At 36.3% G+C, this 26,025-nt stretch overlaps 1 protein-coding gene across 6 annotated transcripts in view; it reads left to right on the forward strand.

Annotated features, from left to right (window-relative positions):
- WRN (WRN RecQ like helicase) overlaps window positions 1-26,025 on the forward strand; it is a 142,982-nt gene that overhangs the window by 99,494 nt on the left and 17,463 nt on the right. For 5 of the 6 annotated variants that reach the window (XM_047716851.1, XM_047716844.1, XM_047716837.1 and 2 more), the window contains 9 exons: window positions 1,688-1,829; window positions 9,054-9,224; window positions 9,301-9,398; window positions 10,657-10,732; window positions 11,491-11,567; window positions 16,369-16,444; window positions 16,882-16,994; window positions 19,412-19,526; window positions 24,068-24,199. In XM_047716851.1, coding sequence (XP_047572807.1) covers window positions 1,688-1,829; window positions 9,054-9,224; window positions 9,301-9,398; window positions 10,657-10,732; window positions 11,491-11,567; window positions 16,369-16,444; window positions 16,882-16,994; window positions 19,412-19,526; window positions 24,068-24,199 — 1,000 coding nt within the window. The remainder of the gene's footprint in view (window positions 1-1,687; window positions 1,830-9,053; window positions 9,225-9,300; window positions 9,399-10,656; window positions 10,733-11,490; window positions 11,568-16,368; window positions 16,445-16,881; window positions 16,995-19,411; window positions 19,527-24,067; window positions 24,200-26,025) is intronic. The other variant, XM_047716860.1, reaches the window with a different exon arrangement.

Genomic DNA, 26,025 nt, shown 5'->3' on the forward strand with positions numbered 1-26,025 from the left:
AGCGAGCTTGCTTCCCATTCTCTCTCTGCCTGCCTCTGCCTACTTGTGATCTCTCTCTCTGTCAAATAAATAAATAAAATCTTTAAAAAAAAAATTTGACTCCGTGTTAGAGCAGGGGGCTGGCAAACTATGGCTTGTATACAAACCCACTTTGCTGCCTGTTTTTATGGATGAAGTTTTCTTGGAATACAACGTACCCTTTTGTTTATATGTTGTCTATGGCTGTTTTTGCAGAGTTGAATGTCTAGTAGCTGTGACACAAAGACAGTATGGCCCACAAAACCTAAACTGTTTACTCTCTGGCCCTTTATAAAAAGCTTTCTGTCCCTTATACTAGATTGTAGTGTTGTCTTAAAAGTTTTCAATGTATTGGTATTAAACACACCACTTTATCTGATCAGAATGCAATTGAATTAGAAGAAAAATAAGAGGATAAACAATATTCTCATTCACTTGGACATTAAAAATAAATAACAATTTTAACTTACTCATAAATCAAAGAAAGAATCTGATTGGAAATTAAAACATCTTTAGAACTTTAGTAATGATTACAATATTATACATTAAAACTTGGAAGATATAGCAGAGGTGGCACTTTGTGGGAATCTCATAGCTTTAAATATTCATACTAGAAAAGAAAAATAATGAGCTAAGTATCCTACTAAAGAAGTTAGAATAGGAGAATAAACCTAAATGTAGTCTTTCCCCCAAAACATATTATAGCTGGAATATTGACTGTATTCCTACTGCTGTTTCAAAGCTATTTGTTCTAAAGAAAGCTATTGAATTAGGTAGTTGAACTGTATTAGTTGATTTTCTCTAAGGAGTCCTTTTGTTCTCAACCAGCTTTAAAGAATTCTTGGGGCTCCTGAGTGGCTCAGTGGATCAAGCCTCTGCCTTTGGCTCAGGTCATGATCTCAGGGTCCTGGGACTGAGCCCCCCATCAGGCTCCCTGCTCACCAGGGAGCCTGCTTCCTCCCCTCCCCAACTTGCCTCTCTGCCTACTTGTGATCTCTGTCAAATGAATAAATAAAATCTTTAAAAAAAAAATTCTCATTTGTATTAATGATAATTCTAAGTCTACCTGAAGGATGGCTTAGGAATGTAACTTCCAAGTGGACTTAAATGAGGTGCACTTTATCTTTGTGTCGTATTTTACAGACATCGGAGTTTAAGCTAATAATTTATTGCATAGGAGATTTGGTTTTTAAGTTAACAACTTTTTTTTTTTTTTTTTGCAAAAATTTTTTTCTCCTATTACAACCTAACCCAAAAGTCCAGTATTTATATAATCATTCGAGTGGAGCTTTTCAAGCTGTACTTCTGAATTCTGCTTGCTTGAACCTCGCTACTCTTCTGTTTATGGTCTAAGGTACCTCCTATGAAATTTGGGTTCCAAGGTACCAGGGTTGAGAACCATCAACATAACATACAAAGCTATAATTATGGTTTATATTTCATGGTTTACATACTTCACATGGTCTTGGCTGTGAACTTTGTTAGCTTATGAATCAGTTGGCATATTTGAGATTTTTTTTTTTACTTAGCTAATTGTTACATGGAATCTTTTTCTTTCTAAAGGTACATGCCTTATACTCTGGTTTCTCTTCAGATCGCATAAATCTTTCGCCTTTTACTAAAGATACATGCCTTAGCTAAACTTTCTATTATACTGTTTGTTACTTAGATTGGATCATTGCTATGCCATTGATGACTCAGATGAGACATCAAAGGACTTTGGTCCACAAGCATTCCAGCTATTATCTGCTGTGGAAATCTTAGGAGAAAAGTTTGGAATTGGACTTCCGATTTTATTTCTCCAAGGATCTGTAAGTATACCTGTGAATCACCTTCCTAGTTCTTCTTGCACTCCTGTTAGATTTTTCTTCAGAAGTTTGTCTTGGGATGGCAGCTTTGGCTTTAGATGAGTTATTGGAAGTCAGCCATATGAAGCTCCAGTCAAGCATTACATTCGTTACTTTTGACAAAACCTGCATGTTATCACATGTACTGCTGTTTTCATATTTCAAGTTGATGTTCAGTTCTGCAGCTCATTCTAGAAGCATTGTATTAGCTTATTAGATTACAGTTGGATAAATCCCTAAACTGGTCTTTCTTAGGATAATCAAGAAAAGTTAGCTTTCATTGTATCAGGAGACAGGTAGAACAAAAGTATCTCTTTGGTGCCCTGAAAAGTAGTAAATTCTTTGAGCAAAACTTTAATTTCAGTGATTATTTGTAAATGTCTAAGTTCAATAACAATATTTGGAGGTATACTATTTCTTTTTACATCTTTTCCGTTTCTCGTCTCAGGTATTTAAAATTCCAAAAATTTTTTTTGTTTGTTTGTTTCATTTTTGGCTTTACCATTGAATAAATAGCGATAGCCAATTCAGCAACTTTTTTTTGTTTTAGTGATTAGCATGCCAGAATTATGCTAACATTTGCGAGTATACTATGAGTAAGTCATGACCCTTAACAGTCAGTAGCCCTTTTGTTCATATGATTTTATTCCTGGTTTAGAAGTCTGTAAAGCAAAGCCAAGTGTCATGCATTGCTATTAGTTGAATAAACCAAAGTCGGAGGTAGAATCCTTCACAAATATGTATATTTATTAAAAATATACTTAAAAGTAGAGATTAATATTCTCAGTTTGCATGTAAAATTTTAAAAAATAATTTAAGTAAGCATTTATTAGTTAAATACTTGAATGCTTCATGTAAATATTTATTTTCTGAGTTTTTATCTTGTTTAGAAAGGGACATGTTAAATTATTTGTGAAATATTTTTAAATGAAATATTGAAAACATGTTAACTTTTCAGATAGTGATGGTTTAGATTCTGCATGGAGTTTAAAATATTATGTTTTTATTTTTTGTTATTTTTTTCCCCAGCCCCGCTATAATTTTGTTTTTAAATCACCAGTTTGATTAGAAATTTAATAAGTGTTGTCACTGTATATTATTTAAGTAGTGTTCCGAGTTAAGGAACTTGGTTTTAGCTGCTATGAGTGCTACTATTTTTTTTTTCTAGTATCTTTTTTATTAAAGAATTTAAGTTACAAGAGATAGATTAAGCTTAATTGGGATCTATGAAAGTTTCTTCTGTCTCTGTCATCTTCAAAACCTGTGTATCCCAGTTGAATGTGTAATTTATAAAAATGATCCTTGTTTTAATTTGGTTTAAGCCAGCAGTATCCAGTATCAACAAATAAGTGTAAGTGGGCTCCTATACAAACTTGAACTGGTCACAAGAGGGATCAGATTTCACCTATTATTTGAAAACCAAGTCAGACTGCTTATACTGACAGTCTCTTCTGGGAGTCTTCAAATTAAGAAGTTTATTCTTTGTGAAATTTTATACTACCCTTGCTAGATAAAGGTATAAAACTTTTCAAAAAAGTACCACTTAACAAAAATTTGTAGACATTAACTACAAGGAAAAATAAGGTAATTTTTTTTCCCCTTCCTTTCAGTGATCTTGGTATCTATTGGGATATTGTTTTAAAAATTATAATTATGATTCCTTTAGGAATTTAGTAAATCATCCACCTTAACTAATTTAGGTAAAATTTATAGCTTTGTAGATAATTTAGATCTGTAAGATGATAAATATATTAAACTGAAGACCTTTAGAGTTTTAAAGAGATAATATTTTTACATATATATATAAGAAATATAATTTAAGCAGCATGTGATTCTCCTTTCTTACACAAGATTTTTCTAAATAGTATAAACAGTTATACAGCCCATCCAGGTATTTGTAAATGGAGTTTAAAACGTTGTTTTTAAATAGTTCAAGTTTAATTAGAAATTAAATACTAGAAATGTTGCCTAAGAAACTTTGTTTTAGCTGTCTAAATAGCTCACCACATAAATATTTTTAAACACCTTGTATGAATAAGTTTCTGTTTTCGAATCTATACAATAATAACTGGATAGATTCGAAAACAAACACAGTACGTAATTTGCATAACCAGGACATTAAGTGAAACCTCATTCCTGATCATATTTTCAAAGTGCTGAGCCTTGTCATGGCTCCAGAATTAGGTAATACTTCCGATAAAAGATGCTTTGACTACAGGCAGCCGCGAGAAAACTACTGGTAGTTTTTTTTTTTTTTAAAGATTTTATTTATTTATTTGACAGACAGAGATCACAAGTAGGCAGAGAGGCAGGCAGAGAGAGAGAGAGAGGAGGAAGCAGGCTCCCTGCTGAGCAGAGAGCCCGAAGCGGGGCTCGATCCCAGGACCCTGGGATCATGACCTGAGCCGAAGGCAGAGGCTTAACCCACTGAGCCACCCAAGTACCCCTCTACTGGTGGTTTTAAACACCCTTTATAATTTTCAAAGTATTGAACAGGAGAGGGTTATCAATTTAATTTTCTGGATAAGCTATTTTGTCTGATTGAAACATATTCCTAGAGATAATTTTTTTTAATCTTTTAATTTTATTTTGCATTTAGAATAAAAGCCCTGAAGGTGACTTTGTTAAGACCTGAAGTGGCAGCTCCAAGCTTCTTTGGCTTGTAGGAGTTGGGAAAGAGTCAAAAGAAGTTAAAACGTAGACAGAAACTGTGGGCCTGTTTCACACTTTAAGAACTTAGAGATTTAAAACTTGAGAGAGCTCATACCTATTTTTTCCCACTCGTTATTAAACATCTTGTGTGTGTGTGTGTGTGTGTGTGTGTGTGTGTGTGTAAGGCACTGTGTTTTGTAGGGAATCCAAAAAACCAAAACTCATCCTCTAGTATGAAAGGTGTTACTTGGGAAGAAATAGTATAGTGTAGCATTGAAAGAGATAAAAAACATAGGAATAGACATGGGTTCTGGAGAGAGTGCTTGTCCATAGCCGGCAAGTTAGAGAAGTCTTTGTGATGCTGTCAATATTGCTGGAGCTTTCTTTTTTGTGGGAGATAATAGTAGATTTTGGCATTCAGACATGAGATGAGGAAAGAAAGATGGAGGGGAGTGTGGCATTCCCAGCAGAAAGAATTATCTTACAAAATGATTGTGATCTTTAAAGAAGTTACTTCAGACAAGTGGCAGATTTGTGTGTTGTTGTTGTTGTTGTTGTTGTTTTTTCTCTAACAGATAAAGGTTCAAAGACTTTGCTTTTATCAGAAAGTGATACTTTGGGTCATGGATTCTCGCCAGTCTGCTCTTTTTGTTCAAACACCTATCCATAGTTAGTGGGTTTCCATATTCCTTGATACCAGTTTGGTGCTCCTTATTTTCCCAACCTGATTTTTAAAAGAAAAGAACGAGATAATTTCCCTTTTTGAGTGTGTCCCATAGAAGTGTAGACTCCTAGAGCAAAAAAACCATTTATTCCTCTTGCCTTATTTGACAGTGGTTGATACTGAATCCCTGAAAGTTAGAGGACCTGCCTGAGTCACATTATTTTGTGCCACAATCAGGATGAGCAAGCAGCTTTCCTGACTACTGTTCTAGTGCCTTTTCTATTCATTATGCTGTTCACATGCAGTTTTACATTTTTATTTTTAGATTGAATGATCTGGAGATACTAGAATGAATGCAGTTGGTACGGGATGTGTCTGTAAAATGTGCCTTCCTTAAAATCAATGCTCAAATCCCTGTGTTCTCGATAGCAGCTTTCTGGGTATGGTGATTGCCATGGAAACAAGACAATGTGAATTTATTCACACAGTATATAGTATTTGCAATTATTGATCATGAGGGGAAGGACAATTACTCCCTGCTGATTAGGAAAAAATCTTATTGCTTCATACTGGTGAATGTGTTAATTCCCTTCAGGTTTTGTCTTTTTTTTTTTTTTTTTTTCCTTATGAAAGGAAAGGCTAGAAGAATAATTTTAGTGTTGAGATTGCTAGTAAGTACTAGTTAGGCAATTTAATACCTTTGGTGTTACTAGTTTGCAAGCAGTAGAAGCTCCTGCTACAAGGATAAGCCCCTAGTAGATGTAGAGTACCATTACCAGTGTCACAAGGAAATCTGACTAGATACTAGGTAGTGATTTTTCTTTTTTCTTTTCTTTTCTTTTTTTTAGAGATTTACTTATTTATTAGAGAGAGTGCACGCATGCATGTGCTTATGTGGGAGGGAAGGGCAGAGGGAGGAGAGAATCTTAAGCAGGCTCCACACGCAGCTCCAAGGCTCAGTCTCATGGTCTGATCTGAGCAGGTCAGATCATGACCTGAGCAGAAATCAGGAGTCGATACTTAGCCGACTGAGCCACCTACGTGCCCCTATAATGGTTTTTCTTTTAGATTAGGGAATTTAGGTTGAGTTAAAGGATCAACTGTTAACTAATAAGAAGAAAGTTAATGTTACTGAGTCAGGCTCTGTCTTGGTTACTCAGTCTTTACAACATGTCCAAGAGATAGAAGATGTTGTTAATACTTGGGTAGCAGCTGAGGAACTAGAAGCCCAGGTAAGTTAAGTAACTTGCCTGGTCAAAAAGGTAGAAAGTACCATTCCTGGGACTTGAATCCAGGTAGTCTTGCTGTACTAACTACAAACAATGTGTGTGTGTGTGTGTATAGATAGATATGGATATGTGGGGTATGGATATGTGGTATCTCTGTTGTATATGTATGTATTGCATATGTATATTTGTGTGTGTATTCGCATGATATAGTAATGAAGGTTTCGAACTAGTACTCTGGAGGCCCGTGTTCTACTCCTAGTTCTAGGACCTTAGCTACCGCTTAACTCTTTGAGCCTCTAACTATTTGTTAGCAATATGAGTAAAAAATAACCATGTGGATCAAAGAACTCCAGTGTTCTTCTAGCTCTGAAATTCTCTGATGTTTGAGTTTAAGCATTCTTTTCAAGTCAGTTGGCTTAGGTAGGGAAAAGGGTACCATGTTGTACCTGGGTGTTTCTATTTCTCTAAATCTTGTTCTGATAAAATTTTGGTAAATATAATCACCATGATACTAAAGCTCATTACTTATCTATTGTAATAAAAAGAATTCTATTTCTATTTTTAAGGTAAGTAGAATGCATGTTATAGACTCTTTAACTACCCTGTCAGAAGCCTATGGGTGTTAAGCTCAGTTTCTAGGCACTGAAGTGTCTCTGATGGGAATTTGTTCCACTTTAATCTAACGTCAGCCTAGGATTCCTTCATGTGTTGACAGAGAGAGAGAGACACGAGGGCAAGCACAAGTAGGGGGAGTGGGAGAGGGAGAAGCAGGGTCCCAGCTGAGCAGGGGACCCGATGCAGGGCTCAGTCCCAGGACTCTGGGATCATGATCTGACCCAAAGACAGACACTTACCTGACTGAGCCACCCAGGCCTCCCAAGGTTCTTTCACTTTTATTCACATGTTTCAATGTTCCAAAAATGATAAACTGGTAGCTGTAACAATTTTCATCAGTTGAATAAAACCAGTACATTCATAATAGAGAACCTTCTAGTACTTGAGTTATGTCTGCTGTCTATGAATTGTTTTGACTTTGACCCCTGGATTTTTATATGCATTGATTATTAAGCCTTCATGGAATATAGGTAAAATGTAAAAATGTTGAATGATGGGCTGTGCCTGTTTCAAAAATTTTAGATTGGATTTAATATTGAAATTTTTAGAATAACCTCTTGACATAGTCAAGGGATGACTCTTTTTGAAATCTAAATATAACCTAAAATACAGAATTTATATTTGCTCATAATCACTCTAAATAATTTAAACAGAAAGCTATATATTACTGGGCATTAAAAAACTTACAGATTGTACTGTAAAGTAATCGATTATGAGACCTGCTGCCTCTTCTGTGACAAGAAGCTATCAGTCTGGGAAGCTGCCGCTGTAGCACCAGACCCCACAGTGCACCGAACAGGGAGCTGTAACAGCTAGGGAGGTTCTCCTTCTTGTTCTGGTGACCACCTGTACTTGCTATAATCTGTATCCAAAAAGTATATGCCTCTTGAGACTTAGGATGCTAGTAGTCGTACGCTGGGTTCTTGGCTAACACTTTCTCATAAAAAGCGAACACCTCCACAATCACGTGTCCCTGCAAGAATAGCTACAGAGTAGCCCGACCTCATCTCGTGCTTCGAGATGTCATGCGAAAATGCCTCTTAAATCATACCCAGAACTCTGGCGAAAGGGATTTTGAGGAACAGTATTTATAACTTCGCAGATTCTGCAGTGAAAGAGGGTACAGTGGCTGAAGGTTAGAATGATCCTTGAATGACCATCTGACGTATTCACCACAAGTACATTAGACAGGAGCAACTTTCCGTAAAGAATTATGTTCATAAAATACTATAGACATGTAAAGGCAGTTCTTGAATGTGTAGGGTAAGTGGAGGAGGTAGTAAGAGGGCACAGTGAATGGAAAAGTACTTTACAGAGAGTGAAGGTGCGGGGAGTTCCCTCTGTCAGAGGGCAAGAGAGTTATATAGGAGACTCTGCACATGGCAGACCATCTTCCCCAACATTGCCAGAATGTGATGGCCTGTGCAGAGTCTCCTACTGGAATCCTCTCTTCACTTAGGAAAAAAAAAAAGAATCTCAAAAACAGTTCCTGGGTAGCATGCAGTTGTTTTCCCTGGAGTTTCTCTGTAAAGTAGCTAAATCAGAAATGATTAAATAAACTTTGTAGTACCTCGTGAACAAAAGTACGGTGAATGCAGCCACGCTGTGGGGACTGAATCGTTGCAGTGCGCTCACTGATGACTAGCTGTGGGGTCATCCTGCCTTTTAACACCCCTGCCTCTAGTCTTGAGCTACAGCTTATGAGTACTGTTTTCAGACAGTAATGTGTGTTGATAAAAGGCCTAAATAGCCTAGGTTAAATATGCCAAACATATCCAACGCTGTGCATTGGAAAACATGTGTATCAAATTACCTGCCATTATTTCACACAGGAAAGGAACACTATTTTGATTATATATTTATTTATGACTTAAGTGCTCAGAACAAGCAGGATGGGCATCAAATTTTGTAGGTATTTAAAGCTGAAATTTAGTGTTAAATCCAAAAAGTGAATAGGCAGTTCCATTTTACTTATCCTGTTTAAGTAAAAAAAGCATTTTTAGATACTGATTTTATTCCTAATTTCAGAGTTCCCAGCGTCTTCCAGATCAATATCGCAGACACAATTTATTTGGCAGTGGCAAGAATCAGACAGAGAGTTGGTGGAAGGCTTTGTCCCACCAGCTCATGGCTGAGGGATTCTTGGTAGAAGTTTCTGGGAAACGCAGATTTGTAAGGATTTGCACTCTTACGGAAAAGGTAAGCAATGTAGAAGACTACCTGTTTGATTTAATTTTTCTCACTATGTATTAAAAGATTCTTCTTGTTTCAATAGGGCAGATGTTGGCTTCATGAAGCTGGTACAGAGTCTCCTAAGAAACTTATCCTCCAAGCTAGTGAAGAATTGTGTCCGAGGGTGTTTCTTCTACCAAGGTTCATTTTTCATTTTTTTTTTAACTTCTGTATTTTTGTGGTTGAAATGGCAAATTATACCAATTCACAGGCACCACAAAGATAAAGTGAGTAAAGATTGCTTTGCATACGTCTTTTAGCTAGTTTGAAATTGGGAGTTAGTGGGTGAAAGATAAATCATAGATCATTTTCTTGATTGATAAGAAGTAGTTGAGTATTATAGTATTTAGAAAGCTACTTTCCCATTGATTAAAGAAACAGCACTGAGATCAATGTTGAAGCATCCATATATCAAATTGTCTCCTTTTTTTTTTTTTAAGATTTTATTTATTTATTTGGCAGAGAGAGAGAGATCACAAGTAGGCAGAAAGGCAGGCAGAGAGAGAGGGTGAAGCAGGCTCCCTGAGGGAGCCTGATGTGGGGCTCGATCCCAGGACCCTGAGATCATGATCTGAGTAGAAAGCAGAGGCTTAACCCACTGAGCCACCCAGGCACCCCTCAGATTTTCTTCTTATGTTAGAAAGTGGGAAGGGAATATACTTTTTGCCTTCTTTTTTGTATCTTTACATGTTGTTGATCATTTATGGGTTTTTTCCTTTTTTAAAAAATTGAGATATAATTGACATAACATTTTGTAAGTTTGAAGTGTACAACGTGTTAGTGTGATAGATTTATATATTGTCATAAGATTACTACAGTGGGTTAGCTAAAACCTCTATCATGTGACATAATTATCATTTCTGTGTTGAATACAACTCTCTTCACAACTTTGAAGTTTATAATATTGTTGATGGTAATCCCTATAGTGTGCATTTTATTATCAATTTTTCTTTTAAAGTCAAAAAACTCTAAAGAGCTTTAAACTTAAATTTTAAAGAGCTTAAAAAGCACTTTCGGAGCTTGTCCTAAAAAAAAATTAATTTAAAGAAATCTCAGTTTGGGGACTCCTGGGTGGCTCAGTCATTTAAGCCTCTGCCTTTGGCTCAGGTCATGATCCCAGGGTCCTGGAATCGAGTCCCACATTGGGCTCAGCTTCTGCTCAGCTTCTCCCTCTGCCTGCCACTCCCCTTGCTTGTGTTCTCTCTGACTTTCTCTCTCTCTTGCTGACAAGTAAATAAAATCTTTTTTAAAAATTTTAAAATAAATAAAAATAAAAAATTTTCGGTTCCAAAACAGTAGACTCTCATCTGTCTTTCTGAGACTGGATGCATTATGATATTAGATAATTGAATAATCATATTTCAGCATTTGAGATAATTTGATGTTATTATTTTTTCAGTTCTAAAACTGTACCACCTGGAGTTGAACAGGGTTCCTATAATCAAGTACCAGCTGAGTCAACCACAGACAAGAAGGTTGGTTTGTTTAAAGAGGTGGTTCCTACTGATTTCCTTCGAAATGCCATATGTAATAAAACATAAACTTTGGAAAGAGTAGTGATGTGAACAGAATAAAAGATGCAGGATGTGATTTCTGGGACTAATAGGACAGTTAAAAATAGAGAAAGTGACTTATTTTAATTTTTTTAAAACCTGTTTTATAACTCATTTGGCCTGGAGTTTTTTTGTTTTTTACAAAGTACGATACTTAAAGCTAAGAGAAATAATAAGCCTGATTCCTAAGTGTTCTCATGAAAGCTATATGCATACTCACACACACATGCACACATACTTTCTTGCTTTGTTTTTGGATCTTAGATAACAGTTACAGGTTAAAGAACCACAGGCAGACTTAAACTAATTGGAACACTGGAGTAACAGGAAAATGTGCTGAATTAATTTTTTGTCAGAGTTTTTCTGTTGTATTAAAGTATGCAGAATTTAACTGAATCATTTTATAAGTTGGGCCTCTACTGTGCCTCAAATAATTATTCTGATTATGTATTCTCTATAGATTTGGGAGAAATAGGACATTACATTTCCAACTGCCTTTAGAATCCTAGAAATTGATAATCCAAGAGCTGTTTTCAGGTGATGACTTTTATTTGATGACTTGATTAATCAGAGGAAAAGTTGTCATTGTGAGATTTTTGTATCTTATTATTTTTTTTTTTTTGTATTTGAAAGTTTTGAAACTTCCGATTTCTTGTAATGAATCTTTATATGTTTAAAAGCAGCCTAACTTGGAGAAGATGTATTCTTATAAAGCAACTGATAAAATTTCTTCTGGGAGAAACATTCCTAAAAAAAGGTACAGAGTTCAAAATGTTTATTTTCTATGTTAACTGTATCGACACCTTTTTTCTTTCTTTCCTAGAGAAAGGTCTGTCAGATGTTGGATTGTTTCATTGGTAGAAGGTAGAAGGAAGTTAAAGTTAAAGCATAAGCCTATCATAATTATTATGTAGATAAAATTATTATATATAATATATAAATTATAATTATTAAATAAGACCTATAAAATGATAGTATTAATATTAATTTAATAGCTAATACTTCTTGGGTATTATTATTTGCCAAGCCATACACTACATGCTAAGTATTTTATTTATAACATCTCATTTAATTGTTACAACAATCTGTAAGTTGGCTGCTATTATTTATTCCCATTTTAAAGTTGAAGATACCAGGGGTTAAGAAGTTAACTTTGTTCAGTCACGTATGGCAGATCTGACTTTCAAATCTATATTTGTCAACCTTTAGCTTCTTTTTTTTTTTTTTTTTTTTTAAATTTATTTGACAGAGACCACAAGCAGGCAGAGAGGCAGGCAGAGAGGGAGAGAGGAGGAAGCAGGCTCCCTGCTGAGCAGAGAGCCCGACTTGGGGCTCGATCCCAGGACCCTGGGATCATGACCTGAGCCAAAGGCAGAGGCTTTAACCCACCGAGTCACCCAGGTGCCCCCAACCTTTAGCTTCTAAACACTCACTACATATGTATAAAATATATATTCCAAGGCCATATAAAATACATGTTATGGGAACATAAAATGGTAGATATTAGAGTTGGTAGAAATAGTGAATGGACCTATTATACTTTGGAGTTTAATATTTGACTTGCTAACTTAATGAAAGTGTGGAGAATGTACAGAATTAGAGAAGGTCTAAAGATGGAGAGTTTGAAAAACTTGTCAGGACTTATATACAGATTATTGAGTGGACTTTGTTTATATACCTATCAGGAGAACGGAAGTTAATGTGCTCTGATGCTGTTACTTTCTGGTGGATTTCTCACTTAGATAATACTACTTTCGATCTGACAGAAATATTTACCATAATACTAGTCTCTCACTCAAAACAATTTCTTTTTGTTTAGATATGGGCTAATTAATTACAGTGTATAAACAAAAGGGTTAAGGAGTATATAAAACAAGATATCCATTCAGTATGCTGAAGTATTTCTTCATTTAAACATTTGTTTCATTTTGGTAAACATCTTTGTGCCGGGTATTAGTCTTCGCATTGGGATTTGGTAGGGAAAATAGAGACATAGTCACTGGCCTTCCCAGGGTTTATACTCTAGTGGGGTATACAGGTAGGGGAACATGAAATTACAATCCAAAGTTGTAATACTTTGGAAACACACTTGGAAATGACACTTGAGACTTTAGGTAGAAGTTAAGTGACGTGAGGTTAAGTTCTCTGAGCAGAGGAATGGCCCAATTTTTAAAACCTGAAAGCAAGAGAGGGTGTGATATGATCAAGGAACTCAACAGTCCTAGCAGTTACCTAGTAGAGGGAAGCAGAGGGGTGGTGAAAATTTAAGACTGAAGAATTAAATAGGGCCCAGAATATCCAGTGTCTATCCAGCCCTCAACTTGGTCATAAAGGCAGAGGAGTTGTTGGGAGCTAAGGAAGGATTTTTCAGTAGGACAGTGACATCAAATTTACGATTGAGAACAGAGGTTGCCATTTCCATCAAGGATCAGATAGTAAACAATTTAGGCTCCGAGGGCTGTGTGGTCTCTGTCTAACTTTACTCTTGTAGCCTTAAAGCAACCATAGTTGATATGTAAAGAAAGTGTGGCTTGTATTCCAATAAAACTTTATTTATGGACCCTGAAATTTGAATTTCATATAATTTCCACATGTCACAAAATGTTCTTTTGATTTTTTTTTTTTGACTGTTTAAAAATGTAAGAAACCATTCTTAGCTTACAAGCCTTATCAGAACAGATGGGTTTGTCCCGTGCACCCTGGTGTGCCGACCCTTGATCCATGACTCTGGCTGTGGAGGGAATGGAAGGCAGGAGGATCAGAGTGTAGAGACCCCATAAGGAGGCTATTGCAAGAGGCGGTGGGAACTTAGACAAGGGAAATGGCAGTGGGCATGGAAAGAGAAAGGACTGTAAGATATTTAGGAGTTAGAATTGTTAGGACTAAGTGATTGAAAACAGAGGTGGGCTTAGGAAAGTGGAAAACTTGAACATGACACTTAGGTTTGTGTCTGATTGCAGGCGAGAGTGTTGTCATTCCCGTCGCTGGTAACGTAAGAGGAACACAGGTTTGAGAGGTTGGGTATTTAGGGGATGAGGAGTTTAGTGATAGACATACTGGGTTTGACATACCTGTGGAGTGGCCCAGAAATTAATTTTAATATATGGGCTTAGTGTATAGGAACGAGGAAGATGCTTACATATCAATAACTATTATTTTAAAGTTCATTTGAATTTTCATTAAAATAATTCATGTACATGGTTTTATTTTATTTTATTTTTTTTCAAAAGATTTTATTTATTTATTTGACAGAGAGAGATCACAAGTAGACAGAGAGGCAAGCAGAGAGAGAGAGAGGGAAGCAGGCTCCCTGCCGAGCAGAGAGCCCGATGCGGGACCCGATCCCAGGACCCTGAGATCATGACCTGAGCCGAAGGCAGCGGCTTAACCCACTGAGCCACCCAGGTGCCCCCATGTACATGGTTTTAAAAGTCAATTGGTACTTAATGGCATATAACAAAGCAAGCCAGTTCACATCCTTCCCAAATCCACTTTGCTCTGTTCTGTAGAAGTGGTTATCCTCTAATCTTTCAGCTGGGCTTGTAGATATTTGCCTCCATTTTTTAAAAGTTGGGGAGGGTCAGGGAGAGAGGGAGAGAGAATCTCAAGCTGACTTCCTGCTGAGCATGGAGCCTGTCCTGGTGCTCGACCTCATGACCCTCAGATCATGACCTGAGCCAAAATCAAGAGACAGATGCCTAACAAACTGAGCCACCCAGGTTCCCCTGCCTCCATATTTCTAAGTGACATGCTTAGATTACTATTTTTGGACCTATCAGTTTTAGAAGTTTTTTTATTGACCTATAATGGTAGATTGTGGCTTATCTTCCATATGCACTTCCCTCATTTCCCTTCCTTAAGTTCTTCCCTTGACCAAAACAGAATTATATTTCAAGTTGTGGCCGTATTAACAATTTGTTTTTACATTATTATACTTAGACAAATATTATATACTACTAAGCCAGTCTTTGTGGCTAAGGCATGACTACTTTAATTTTCCTTGTTGTTAGTAATTATCTTTTTTGTTTTCTTGGCTTGGTTTTTAGTGTTTTTATTACTCATTTCCCCCCCTTATTTTCAATTTCTTTTTGTTGGTGTGTACTCTCTTGGATTCCTTGACTTTATATTCCTTTCCATCTAGTAAGATTCTAATTTTAGTTATTAAAATCTTAATTTCTAAGAACTATTTCTTGTTCTGTTTCTTCTTTAACATGGTAGTCTTTTCTTGTTTCATGCGTAGAACATCTCCACTTTTTATCCCCCCCCAAAGATTGATTGATTCATTCATTCTCATTACAGAGAGAGCATGAGGCAGGGAGGGGCAGAGGAGAGGGAGAGAGAAGCTAGCAGATTTCTGTGCTCAGTGCAGAGCCCCATGTAGGGCTCGATTCCATGATCTTGAGATCACAACCTGAGCCAAAACCAAGAATCGAACACTTAACCAACTGCGTCATCCAGGTGCCCCCAACATCTCCACTTTTTCATGATATTCATTATAGTTATTTTGGGCTTGTCTTCTGTGCACTTGTAATAGTATTCATAGGCAAAACATTTATTATTGTTTTTCATGTATATTTCTCCTTCAGGGCTATATTGCCCATATTTTGCCAGTATATATGATAATTAAATTTATTTGTGAAATAATCTAAAATACCGTTTTGCAAGCAGTACGTTAGTATAAAGACTTTTATAAATACTATTATAAAGGGTAATATAATTTTATTATTTAAAACAAATCTATAATTATCTTGAATAACCTGATATTACTAATTCTTTGAACTGGTGTTTTTTTTTCCTCTAATTTAAATCTGCTTATTTTAGCGATAGGATTTGATAATTGTGAAAATCTTACTATAAACATTTGTTAAATATCAAACATGTTCCCCCTTTCCTTACCGAAAAAGGGCTTTATTTAAATTGGGCATCTTTTATATAGGCTATTCCATACAATTTCATTTTTATATCTTTTTGTCTTTAGAATTAATTTATCAATGGGAAATGTTCTTTGTAGAAATTGGTTTTCTGTCTAGTTTGCTGCCTCGCTCCTTCCATGTTGTTTGCTAATTGCATGCTTTCTATCTTTGTTTTGTGGAGTCAAAAGACAAATCCCCTTTGGCTTATTTTTGTTTGATTTTGAAGAAAATTGTGAACAGTTTGATTAGTCCCATGCTAATGTTCCTTACCAACCAAAAATTAGTGATGTCACAGTAAAGAATCATAGATTGTATCTCTCTTGGACAAAAAAAATTACCTTAAGTATAGATAAGGAAGGAGTATTTTAAAGAATTTGGTTGAGGATGAGGATGGGGCAAAGGCTGTTTTTGAGTATACTACATTTTGATGAATTCAAATTACAGTTTTAACTTTACCATTATAATGAATGCATTTGATTGAAATTGCTTAAAATCTAGGCTGCCATATCACAATTATTTTACTGGTGTTATGAAAGATAAATGTTACTGTTGACTTGCAACAATATTCTCATTTTGGGGGTGAAATAAAAAGTGAACATGGAGAAAGAAACGCCTTTACTATTTATTTTCTTTTACATATTTTAGCATCATGGTACGTTCACCAGGAAAACCTCACAAGTCCTCAGAACCTGTTATTTCAGCTCAAGAGCAGGAGACTGAGGTATGGCTTTTGTGAAAAGGCAGTGCTTGAAAGTGCTTGAAAGCATGCTTAAGATTTTGTTGCCAGCATTTTTTTTTTTTTTAAGATTTTATTTATTTATTTGACAGAGATCACAGGTAGGCAGAGAGACAAGCGGGGAGAGAGAGAGGAGGAAGCAGGCTCCCTGCTGAGCAGAGAGCCCGATGCGGGGCTCGAGCCCAGGACCCTGAGATCATGACCTGAGCCGAAGGCAGAGGCTTTAACCCTCTGAGCCACCCAGGTGCCCCTGTTGCCAGCATTTTAAAAGTTGTTCTTTAGCTTGAGTCTGAGATATAGTTAATTCTTCATCCTGAGGGAAAATGTAATAGCCGAAGCTCTAAAAATAAAGGACTGGATTTTTCTAAGTACATTAAAAAAACAACAACAAATGTTCAGTTGTTTCTTTGCTTTTCGTTCAGACTGTGTTGTACGGCAAACTGGTGGAAGCCAGGCAGAAACAAGCCAGTAAAATGGATGTCCCTCCAGCTATCCTGGCAACAAATAAGATACTACTGGATATGGCCAAAATGAGGTAAGCTCTCTGTCGGCACGTGTTCTAACTTATTTTCTCCTAACATAATAGATTTGTAATGTAGATTGTTTAGTGACCGTACGACTTGGGGTCCAGCTGTCTTGTCTGTGAGGTGACTCCCCAGTGTCCCATGCTGCCCACCGTCGCTCCACTGAGCTGTAGTCTTACGTTTCAACATGAATGAAAAACGTTTTCAGCGTCACATTCAGTGTATATGAAATCTAACTCATTATCCACAAACCCTACGTGCATGCATTTTGTGCAACTACCAAAACTCTTCTCTCTCTTTTTTTTTGTCAGTTCATACTTTTATGTTCTCAACAATACATGTTTAAAATGCCTGGTGTTATTTTCACTCCTCTAACGTGGATCCCCGTCTTAGTCCTACTTAAATAGTTGTGAGACTTTTTCATTAAAGCGTTCCTCATGCGTCCGTGTATGCTGTCCTCTCTCTTCTTTGTCACACCCTGTTAGTTCAGACCATTGCCCCTGGGCTGTTGCAGAAGCCTCTTAACTAGTAAATCTTTCCTTCCTCTCTCTGTCTCTGTTTCATCTGATACATGAGACCAAATCAGTCTTTCCTTCTCATGTCCTACTTCTGCCTAACTAGTTCCTAACTGTCTTAACTTCTTTAGCCTATAATTCAGAGCCCTCCATTTATGGACTTAAACATACTTTTACATCCATGTCACAGAATTTTGAGTGGTTTATCCGACCACATGTTGAAGATCCCCTTTCAAATTCCATGTATTTGTTTACAGTGTTGCTTCTGCCTTGTCGTTTCCTTGATTTCCCAAAACTCCTGCTAGGAAATCCTTCAAGATTTTCTCCATGAAGTCTTTCATGCTCTTAGCAGCAAAGTAATTCCTTTCCCCTGAATTCATAAAGGACTTTAAAATGTAAATTTAGAAGATGCTTCTGTGACACATCTCACATAATGCTTTATTTTTTGTTATTATTGGTATACGTGCTTGTATCTTCCAGATTTTAAACTTTGAATAAAGACACTGTTTTCCTCATTATTTTGTGTCTTCCAAAGCACCTGGCACAATGCCTAATAAAGATGAGGTGGTCAATAAGTATTTAGAAGAAATTATTTCCAAAGAACGGTTTTTGAAGGACACCCGAGTGGCTCAGTGGGTTAAGCTTCTGCCTGCTGCTCCCCCTGCTTGTGTTCTCTCTCTCTCTCTCTCTGACAAATAAACAAATAAATAAAATCTTTCAAAAAATTTCTATCTTTAAAAGAAAAAAAGCATTTGTTTGATAATTGTATTCACCCTTTTTAAAAAAAATTATTTATTTATTTATTTATTTATTTATTTATTTTTTAAAGATTTTATTTATTTGACAGAGATCACAAGTAGGCAGAGAGGCAGGTAGAGAGAGAGAGGAAGGGAAGCAGGCTCCCCTCTGAGCGGAGAGCCCGATGCTGGGCTCGATCCCAGGACCCTAAGATCATGACCTGAGCCGAAGGCAGAGGCTTTAATCCACTGAGCCACCCAGGCGCCCCTTAAATTTTATTTTATTTTTTTGTGAGAGAGAGAGAGTGCACAAGCACAAGCAGGGGGAGCAGCAGACAGAGGGAGAAGCAGGCTCCCTGCTGAGCAAGGAGCCTGATATGAGACTCCATCCCTGGATCCTGGGATCATGACCTAGGCCAAAGGCAGATGCCTAACCAACTGAGTCACCCAGGTGTCCCAATTATATTCATCTTTTATACTTTCTTTTAAAAAATTGTTTTTATCATTAAGTTTCATCCAGAAGATATTACTTTAGTGTAGAAATTTTAGTAATGTGGTGCTTATATTTTAAAATAATTATTTTATTAAAAGTAAATATTCAAAAACCACATTTTAATATTTAGTGAAGACAATTTAAAGGAAAATGAGTAATAATTAGATTGGCAGATTTTTAGAAAGTAGACATCATACAATCTCTTGGATTTTGGACACAATAAGAAATACTGAGTTAAAAGCCTAAAGTAGTTAGCAAGTTTATTATTACAGGTAAATAGTTTGTATATAATGAATGAGATTTTCTTTTGTATTTCTTAGCCTCTTGGTTATCCTCAGAGCCTCATAGTTTTTTTTAATATCTGTAAAAATAGTAATAGTGATAAGATCAGTAATAGAGTAGAACATTAGCCTGTTTCTTCATGCTAATGGCCTGTTTACCAGTTAGTACTGTGTTTTTGTGGTGATAATGGTGGTGGTGTTTTTGTTCAAAAACTGCTAAAATTATAAATCTTTAAATGGTGGAAAGCGAAGAGAAACATCATTACTTATATTACACATTGTTTTTGGTTAATGGAAAAATATACGTTTATTAAGTATTAATATGAAGCTAAACATCAGCTATGTTGCTGGAGTGATAATGTTTTAGTGGTTTCTTGACTTTTTAATTTTTTTAAATGACAGACCTACTACATTTGAAAATGTGAAAAGGATCGATGGTGTGTCTGAAGGCAAAGCTAATATGTTGACCCCTCTGTTGGAAGTCATCAAAGATTTCTGTCAAATAAATAACACTCAGGTAAAATACTGTGGTTTGCAGGAACTGTGAGAGAATAAACATTTTTTGATGATTTAAAAAACACCTTTCAAAAGCAACATTTTCTCCCTTTACAGTTGACCCTTGAGCAATGTGGGAGGTTAGGGGTGCCGACCCCCACACCATCAAAAATCCATGTATAATTTTTGACTCCCCCAAAACTTAACTAGAAGCCTTACTGAGAACACATACAGTTGATTAACACATATTTTGTATGTTATATGTCTTATTTACCGTATTCTTTTGTTGTTGTTGTTTTTTAAGATTTTATTTATTTATTTGAGAGAGCGAGAGAGCCAGAGAGCACAAGCAGGGATGGGGGGAAGGGCAGAGAGAGGAGAAGCCAACTTCCTACTGAGCTGACCGCCCAACTCTGGGCTCAATCCCAGGACCCTGAGATCATCACCTGAGCCAAAGGCAGATGCTTAAAAGACTGCGCCACACAGGTGCCCCAAATACTATTTTCTTATAATAAAGTAAGGTAGAGAAAAAAAAGTTATTAAGAAAATCATAAGGGAGGAATGCCTGGGCGGGTCAGTTGGTTAAGTGTCCGCTCCAGTCATCATCTCAGGGTCATGAGGTCAAGCCCTGCGTTGGGCTTTACACTCAGCCAGGAATCAGCTTGAGAATCTCTCTCTCCCTCTCACTCTGCCTCTCTCCCCTGCTTGTGCATACTCTCTCTCTCTTTCAAATAAATAAATAAATCTTTAAAAAAAAATCATAAGGGGTTGATGAAGGGAAGGTGGGCAGGGGATGGGTTAAATGGGTGATGGGTATTAAGGAGGGCACTTTTGTGACGAGCACTGGGTGTTGTATGTAAGTGATGAATCACTAAATTCTACTCCTGAAACCAATATTACACTATATGTTAAGTAACTAGAATTTAAATAAAAACTTGAAACAAAACAAAATCATAGGGAAGAGAAAATACGTTTTAGCGCTGTACTGTATTTATTGAAAAAATCTGCATCTAAGTGGACCTGGCCACTTCACACTATCTTGTTCAAGGGTCAGCTGTGTTTTCATTTCCACACTGGACACTTAGAAAATCGATTCAGATTACTCCTGTAGTAAATCACCCACAAAAACATGTTATCTAATTTTTAAGATGATGCTTAAGTAGTTGTCCAGGCTGCTCATGTCTTTCTGTTCTGTTGAGTGATTTTGCTTTTAAATTTGAAAAAGTACTGTGTTTTAGGTTGATAAATTATTTTACTTTTAGATGGAGATAGAAATTAAAGCTGCAAAGTTATCTTTACTATCACTTGGCGTGGAGCCCAGCCACTTTCTTTTCTGTTTTATTTATTTTATTCCCTAATTACCCTCTCCTTCCAGTCATGCTGTCCTTTGATATTAAGTAGAATACATGTTCTTCTCTTCAGTCTTAATAGCATTTTCTTCCTATTCTTTTATTACTCTTTGCTCCACCATAAATGGCCATTTCTATAAGGATCCTTTGGGTTTCTTTCTTTAAACCCCACATGCAGACTCTATTAACTTTGTGTACTCCAACATAAAAGGCAAGGCATTGCGAGGCGGTAGAAAGTCTACTAGACTCAGAATCAGGGAATTAGGAATTTAATTCTCCCATAGTCTACCTGTTGAAGCTGAATGTGTTCTTTTTTAAAAGATTTATTTGACAGAAGCTGGGGGAGGAACAGAGGGAGAAGGAGAAGCAGACTTCCTGCTCAGCAGGGGGCTAGGGGAGTGGTACGGGGCTCCATCCCAGGATGCTGAGATCATGAACTGAGCTGAAGGTAGGTGCTTAACTGACTGAGCCACCCAGGCACCACCACCCCCCCCTTTTCTTTTTAAAGAGTTTATTTATTAGAGAGAATGAGGAGGGGAGGGACAGAGGGAGAAGGACAAGCAGACTCCCCATTGAGCAGGGAGCCTGACTCTAAGTGTTCTTTAACATCTTTAGGTTTCCATTGCCATTTCCTGACTACACAATGGAAAGGATACTTTCCTTCCCCATATTAAGGAAACAATAGATTAATTAGAAAGACAAAAGATAGGGATGCCTGGGTGGCTCAATCATTTAAGCATCTGACTTAAGATTTTGGCTCTGGTCATGATCTTGGAGTCTTGGGTTCTGCACTCACAGGGTGTCTGCTTCTCTCTCTCTCTCGCTCCTTTTGCCCCTTCCTCTGCTCACACACACACTGTCTCTCAAATAAATAAATAAAGCTTAACAAAAAAAGAAAGACAAAAGATAAGGGGTGGGTATAAAAAGCATTAAAGCATTAAAAATATGGAAGGCAGTATTAAGAGGTTGTTTTCGCTTCTAAGAATCTCCTGTAAGCTTTGGACATGCACATTTGGATCCCCCTTTAAAAATCTGGTATGTCTCATCACAGAATAGTTGTGTTTTGGGGAGTAGATTTGCATTATCCTTCTCTGTGAGCTTGTTTTTATGTATACATGTGTGCATATGTGAATGTAAGTGGTTACATTGGAATGCAAATTCATTAATTTATCGTGAGAAATGTAACTGAAGTTTCACCTGACCCAACCAGCGTCCTCTCCTCTTGTATTGAATAAGAAGGTATATGGGAAGCCAGTTTATCTGACAGTTGCTTAGAAAGCCTGGAATAGAAAGAACAAGGGGAATTCTGATAGTGTCAGAGTAGTCTGTCACATCAAGGCAGATTAGGCATTGTCCTACATTACTTGCCAGAGAAACTGTTACATTCAAATCTAGTTAGCCAAGATGTCTTGTCATCTGAACAGTGCTTGGGTAGGTATTGCCTGCTTTGGTCCTTCTGCCTTTCCTATTTTTGTTTCCACTGATTTCCTACTTATGTTTCCATTGATAACTCTCTGTTCATATAGTCTTTTATCTACATAGAGAATGATTTGATTAGACTTTTGCTTAATTAGAATAGCCCTTCCTTCTTGAGATTACTGCCCTCATAGTACTTTGCTTAGTGTTTTGAATGTTCCTAAACCCTTTAGTCTCACATTTACAGATGACATCATGATTTTGTCCTATAAGTAATAAAATCTTTATGGATTTGCCAGTATAATTCACAGTGGTCACATTTCTAAGACCTTGGTATTGGGATATCCCATTGTTGCCTCCAGCTATCGCCTATACTGACAGACTGAGGAATCGGGCTAATGGGGTCTGATATTAAGCACGCCTAGCAATTTAAGGCCAGATTTGACAGTGTTAAGGTCTCAGATAGAAACACTTCATTTAATAAAAAATATTCTTCCTTGAAAATCTAGAGGTGCCTAGAAACAACTTGTGGTATTGTCTAGCTTCTCTGTTCCCCCAAACTGCGTGGTCCCAGGTATCTGAACTAATCTACAGACTCACTTATTTATTTAGGGTAGAAATGGACCGCTGTGGGTTACAATACACCAAGTTCTGTTGGATTTAATTCTTTTAAGTTGGTGCTTATGTTTTGAAAAGTAAAGTTGGCATGGGGAAAACTATTCTTAATCCATGCGAATCATACATCATATAATTCTATCATAACTCTCACTTGGTCTTTACCTTTTTTTCAGGCTCTTAAAAAATTCCACTGTTGCGGGTCTCAGGTCGTGATCCCAGGGTCCTGGGATTGAGCCCCGCATCGGGCTCTCTGCTCAGCAAGGAGCCTGCTTCCTCCTCTCTCTCTCTCTCTCTCTGCCTGCTTCTCTGCCTACTTGTGATCTCTGTCTGTCAAATAAATAAATAAAATCTTAAAAAAAAAAATTCCGGGGTGCCTGGGTGGCTCCGTGGGTTAAGCCGCTGCCTTCGGCTCAGGTCATGAACTCAGGGTCCTGGGATCGAGTCCTGCATCGGGCTCTCTGCTCAGCAGGGAGCCTGCTTCCCTCTCTCTCTCTGCCTGCCTCTCTGTCTACTTGTGATCTCTGTCTGTCAAATAAATAAATAAAATCTTTTAAAAAAAATTCCACTATTGCTCTATTAATCTCATTTTTCAATCCTTTGTCTGCTTTTTCTCTTTTAAACGTCTCCTAAGGAACCATATTTAAGAATTTACATAATGCTTCAAGTTTAGAGCCACAGTTTGTATGTATCTTTTTAAACTATATGTATATAGTGGTAATGTATTTACTTACAAAATGTTAGCAGAATTTGTGACTATGGCATCAAATTTGAATATTAATTTGGTTTATTCATTCATTCAGTATTCACTTCCAGAGATTAAGGGACTAATTTAGAGTCAGAGTGGTTAACATTATAGTTCATTTTTTATTCCCTCTTTGTTGGCTAAAGGGGAGACTAGAAATTTCTCGCTTTATAAACATGTTTACTATTTTAGATATCTTATTTAAAAACTTATTCCCTCCATCCTTATTTCACCTTTTTAGATCAATATGTAAAAAAACAAAAACAAAAAGGAAACAAAAACAAAACCTTTTTCAGCTCTTCATAAAAAGGGGATTTTTGACCATTCCTTTGAAGTTTTGTGTGGTTTTTTTTCCCTCATGCCTAATGATCATACTGATTCTTTATCATTATATTGATATTATTATCAATCATTTGTGTTACATTTAAAATTTTGTAGACAGACCTCTTTTCAAGGACAAAACCTCAGGAAGAACAAAGGAACAGCATGGTGGCTAAAAATGAAGCATGCTCCCTTTCACAGCCTGTGGCCATCACGTATTACTTATTCCAAGAAAAGAAGATGTCTTTGGTTAGTGTTTTACTTTCAAGTTGACAGATTTTCAAATTTATCTAAACATGTGTTTTTATCAGCTTTTCAAATAGTAAAATTGTGACTTGGGGTAAATTTCCTCTAATCTTGAAGTATTTTATATTGTTTCATTTTCTATTTAATCTTGGACTAGAATGTCATTTTCTTTTTCTGCCAAACCTACCTTTGTCAATTAATTAAAAAGAGTAAGTGTACTTTGACCATGGTTACTTTGTAGAGGTTGTATCAGAGGTTCTGCTGAACATATTTACAGCTTAGGGATATTAGAGCAGTTGTATTTTAAGACTGTTTTTTTTTTTTTTAACTGGGATTAGTAGTTTAAAAACTGTTAGCATATGTACTGATAAGAAATAATCTCCAAGAAACATTAAGGAAAAGGAAGATGGAGAGCAGTGTGAAAAGCATAAATGTAAGTGTGTGTATATATGCATGCTTATATATTTACATATTTTTGTGTATGTATACAAAAATGTATAAACTGTCTCTGGAAGGATGTCCAAGAAGCTGGAAATAAGTTTTTAAAAAACAGCTTGCTTTTCACTCTAGATCATCTACTATTATTCTCTATTTTAAACCATGCCTGATTGGTCTTTGAAAAAAATCTTAATTACTGTGAAAAATGGCCACACTTAATGTTTCTTCACTGTTCTGGCCTCAGTCCTTAAGGCTGTTGAGGTTTCTTTAAATATACAAAATGAAGAGTATAACTTAGTGGAATAGGGACAGAATTAGGCGTCCAGCTAGGTTTAACTAATTTGAATTCCTATCCTCTGTGTCATTAAATTGATTAGGGAAAGGCTATATGGTCCAGTGCCTGCTTTTCCTGTTCTCTGTGTCTGTATTCACTAGGCTATATTATACTTCTTATTCTGGTTAAAATCCAGTATAAATAAGAAAAACAGTTTATAGCTTGTCTTCATCACTTAATAGATGTTCTAATTACACAGATTCCTGAAATTAAAAGTACAAAAGCCATTACAGAGGAAACCGAACAATTCCGTTGTACTATTTTTGAAGTGAATTGCATGATAAATAGAAATTTTAAGTTCAGTTTCTTATTTAAATAGTAACTTACATGTATGTGTTAAGTATGCTTATAAATACATAATTTGACTATGTATAGTATAACTGAATACAGTACTAAGAAGATTTGGTGTAGCCTCCAAATTTTTTGAATAAAGTACATTCTAATACTCAGCCCTGATACATGGTTTCATGTGTTGTATTATATATGATTAAAAATACGGAGTGGTATATTTTCATTGATCTTTTGCTATTTTTTTTATATTATTGTGTAATATCATGGTATAATTATCTGTTCCTCCCAGGGGTCTGAGAGGGTCTGTGCCAGTTAACCACAAAATTAAACATGCCTAAGGACTAATTAATCAGGAGCAATAATACAATTAGTTCTAGGTAATTTGATGCCTGGTATCAAATAACCCTGATATTATGCACACATGGTACAGACCGTGTAGTAGAAAAAGGTAGACATTTAATGAAGGTAACTTAAAACCTACCTTTGAAGGCTGAAAATACTGCTTTAAATGCTCCGTTCTGTGAAAGTACAGCCTTCACATAAATACAGTCCAAATTCAGACTTCCAAGATGCATTAAAAGAAGGTATCATGAAATAATCTAGAGCTGCATAAACTTTCTGAGTGTTTAAAAGAATGTTTTATCAAATGTACATCTTAAATGGATTTAGAGCTACTTTTGTTTAAAAAGCTACATAAGATATGTAACACTATCCTAAATTTAAAACAATTCATGTTAAGTTTAACGCTAGGCAAAAAACGACAGCT

This window comes from Lutra lutra, chromosome 2, assembly GCF_902655055.1.
Source record: "Lutra lutra chromosome 2, mLutLut1.2, whole genome shotgun sequence".
Classification (NCBI taxonomy): domain Eukaryota; kingdom Metazoa; phylum Chordata; class Mammalia; order Carnivora; family Mustelidae; genus Lutra; species Lutra lutra.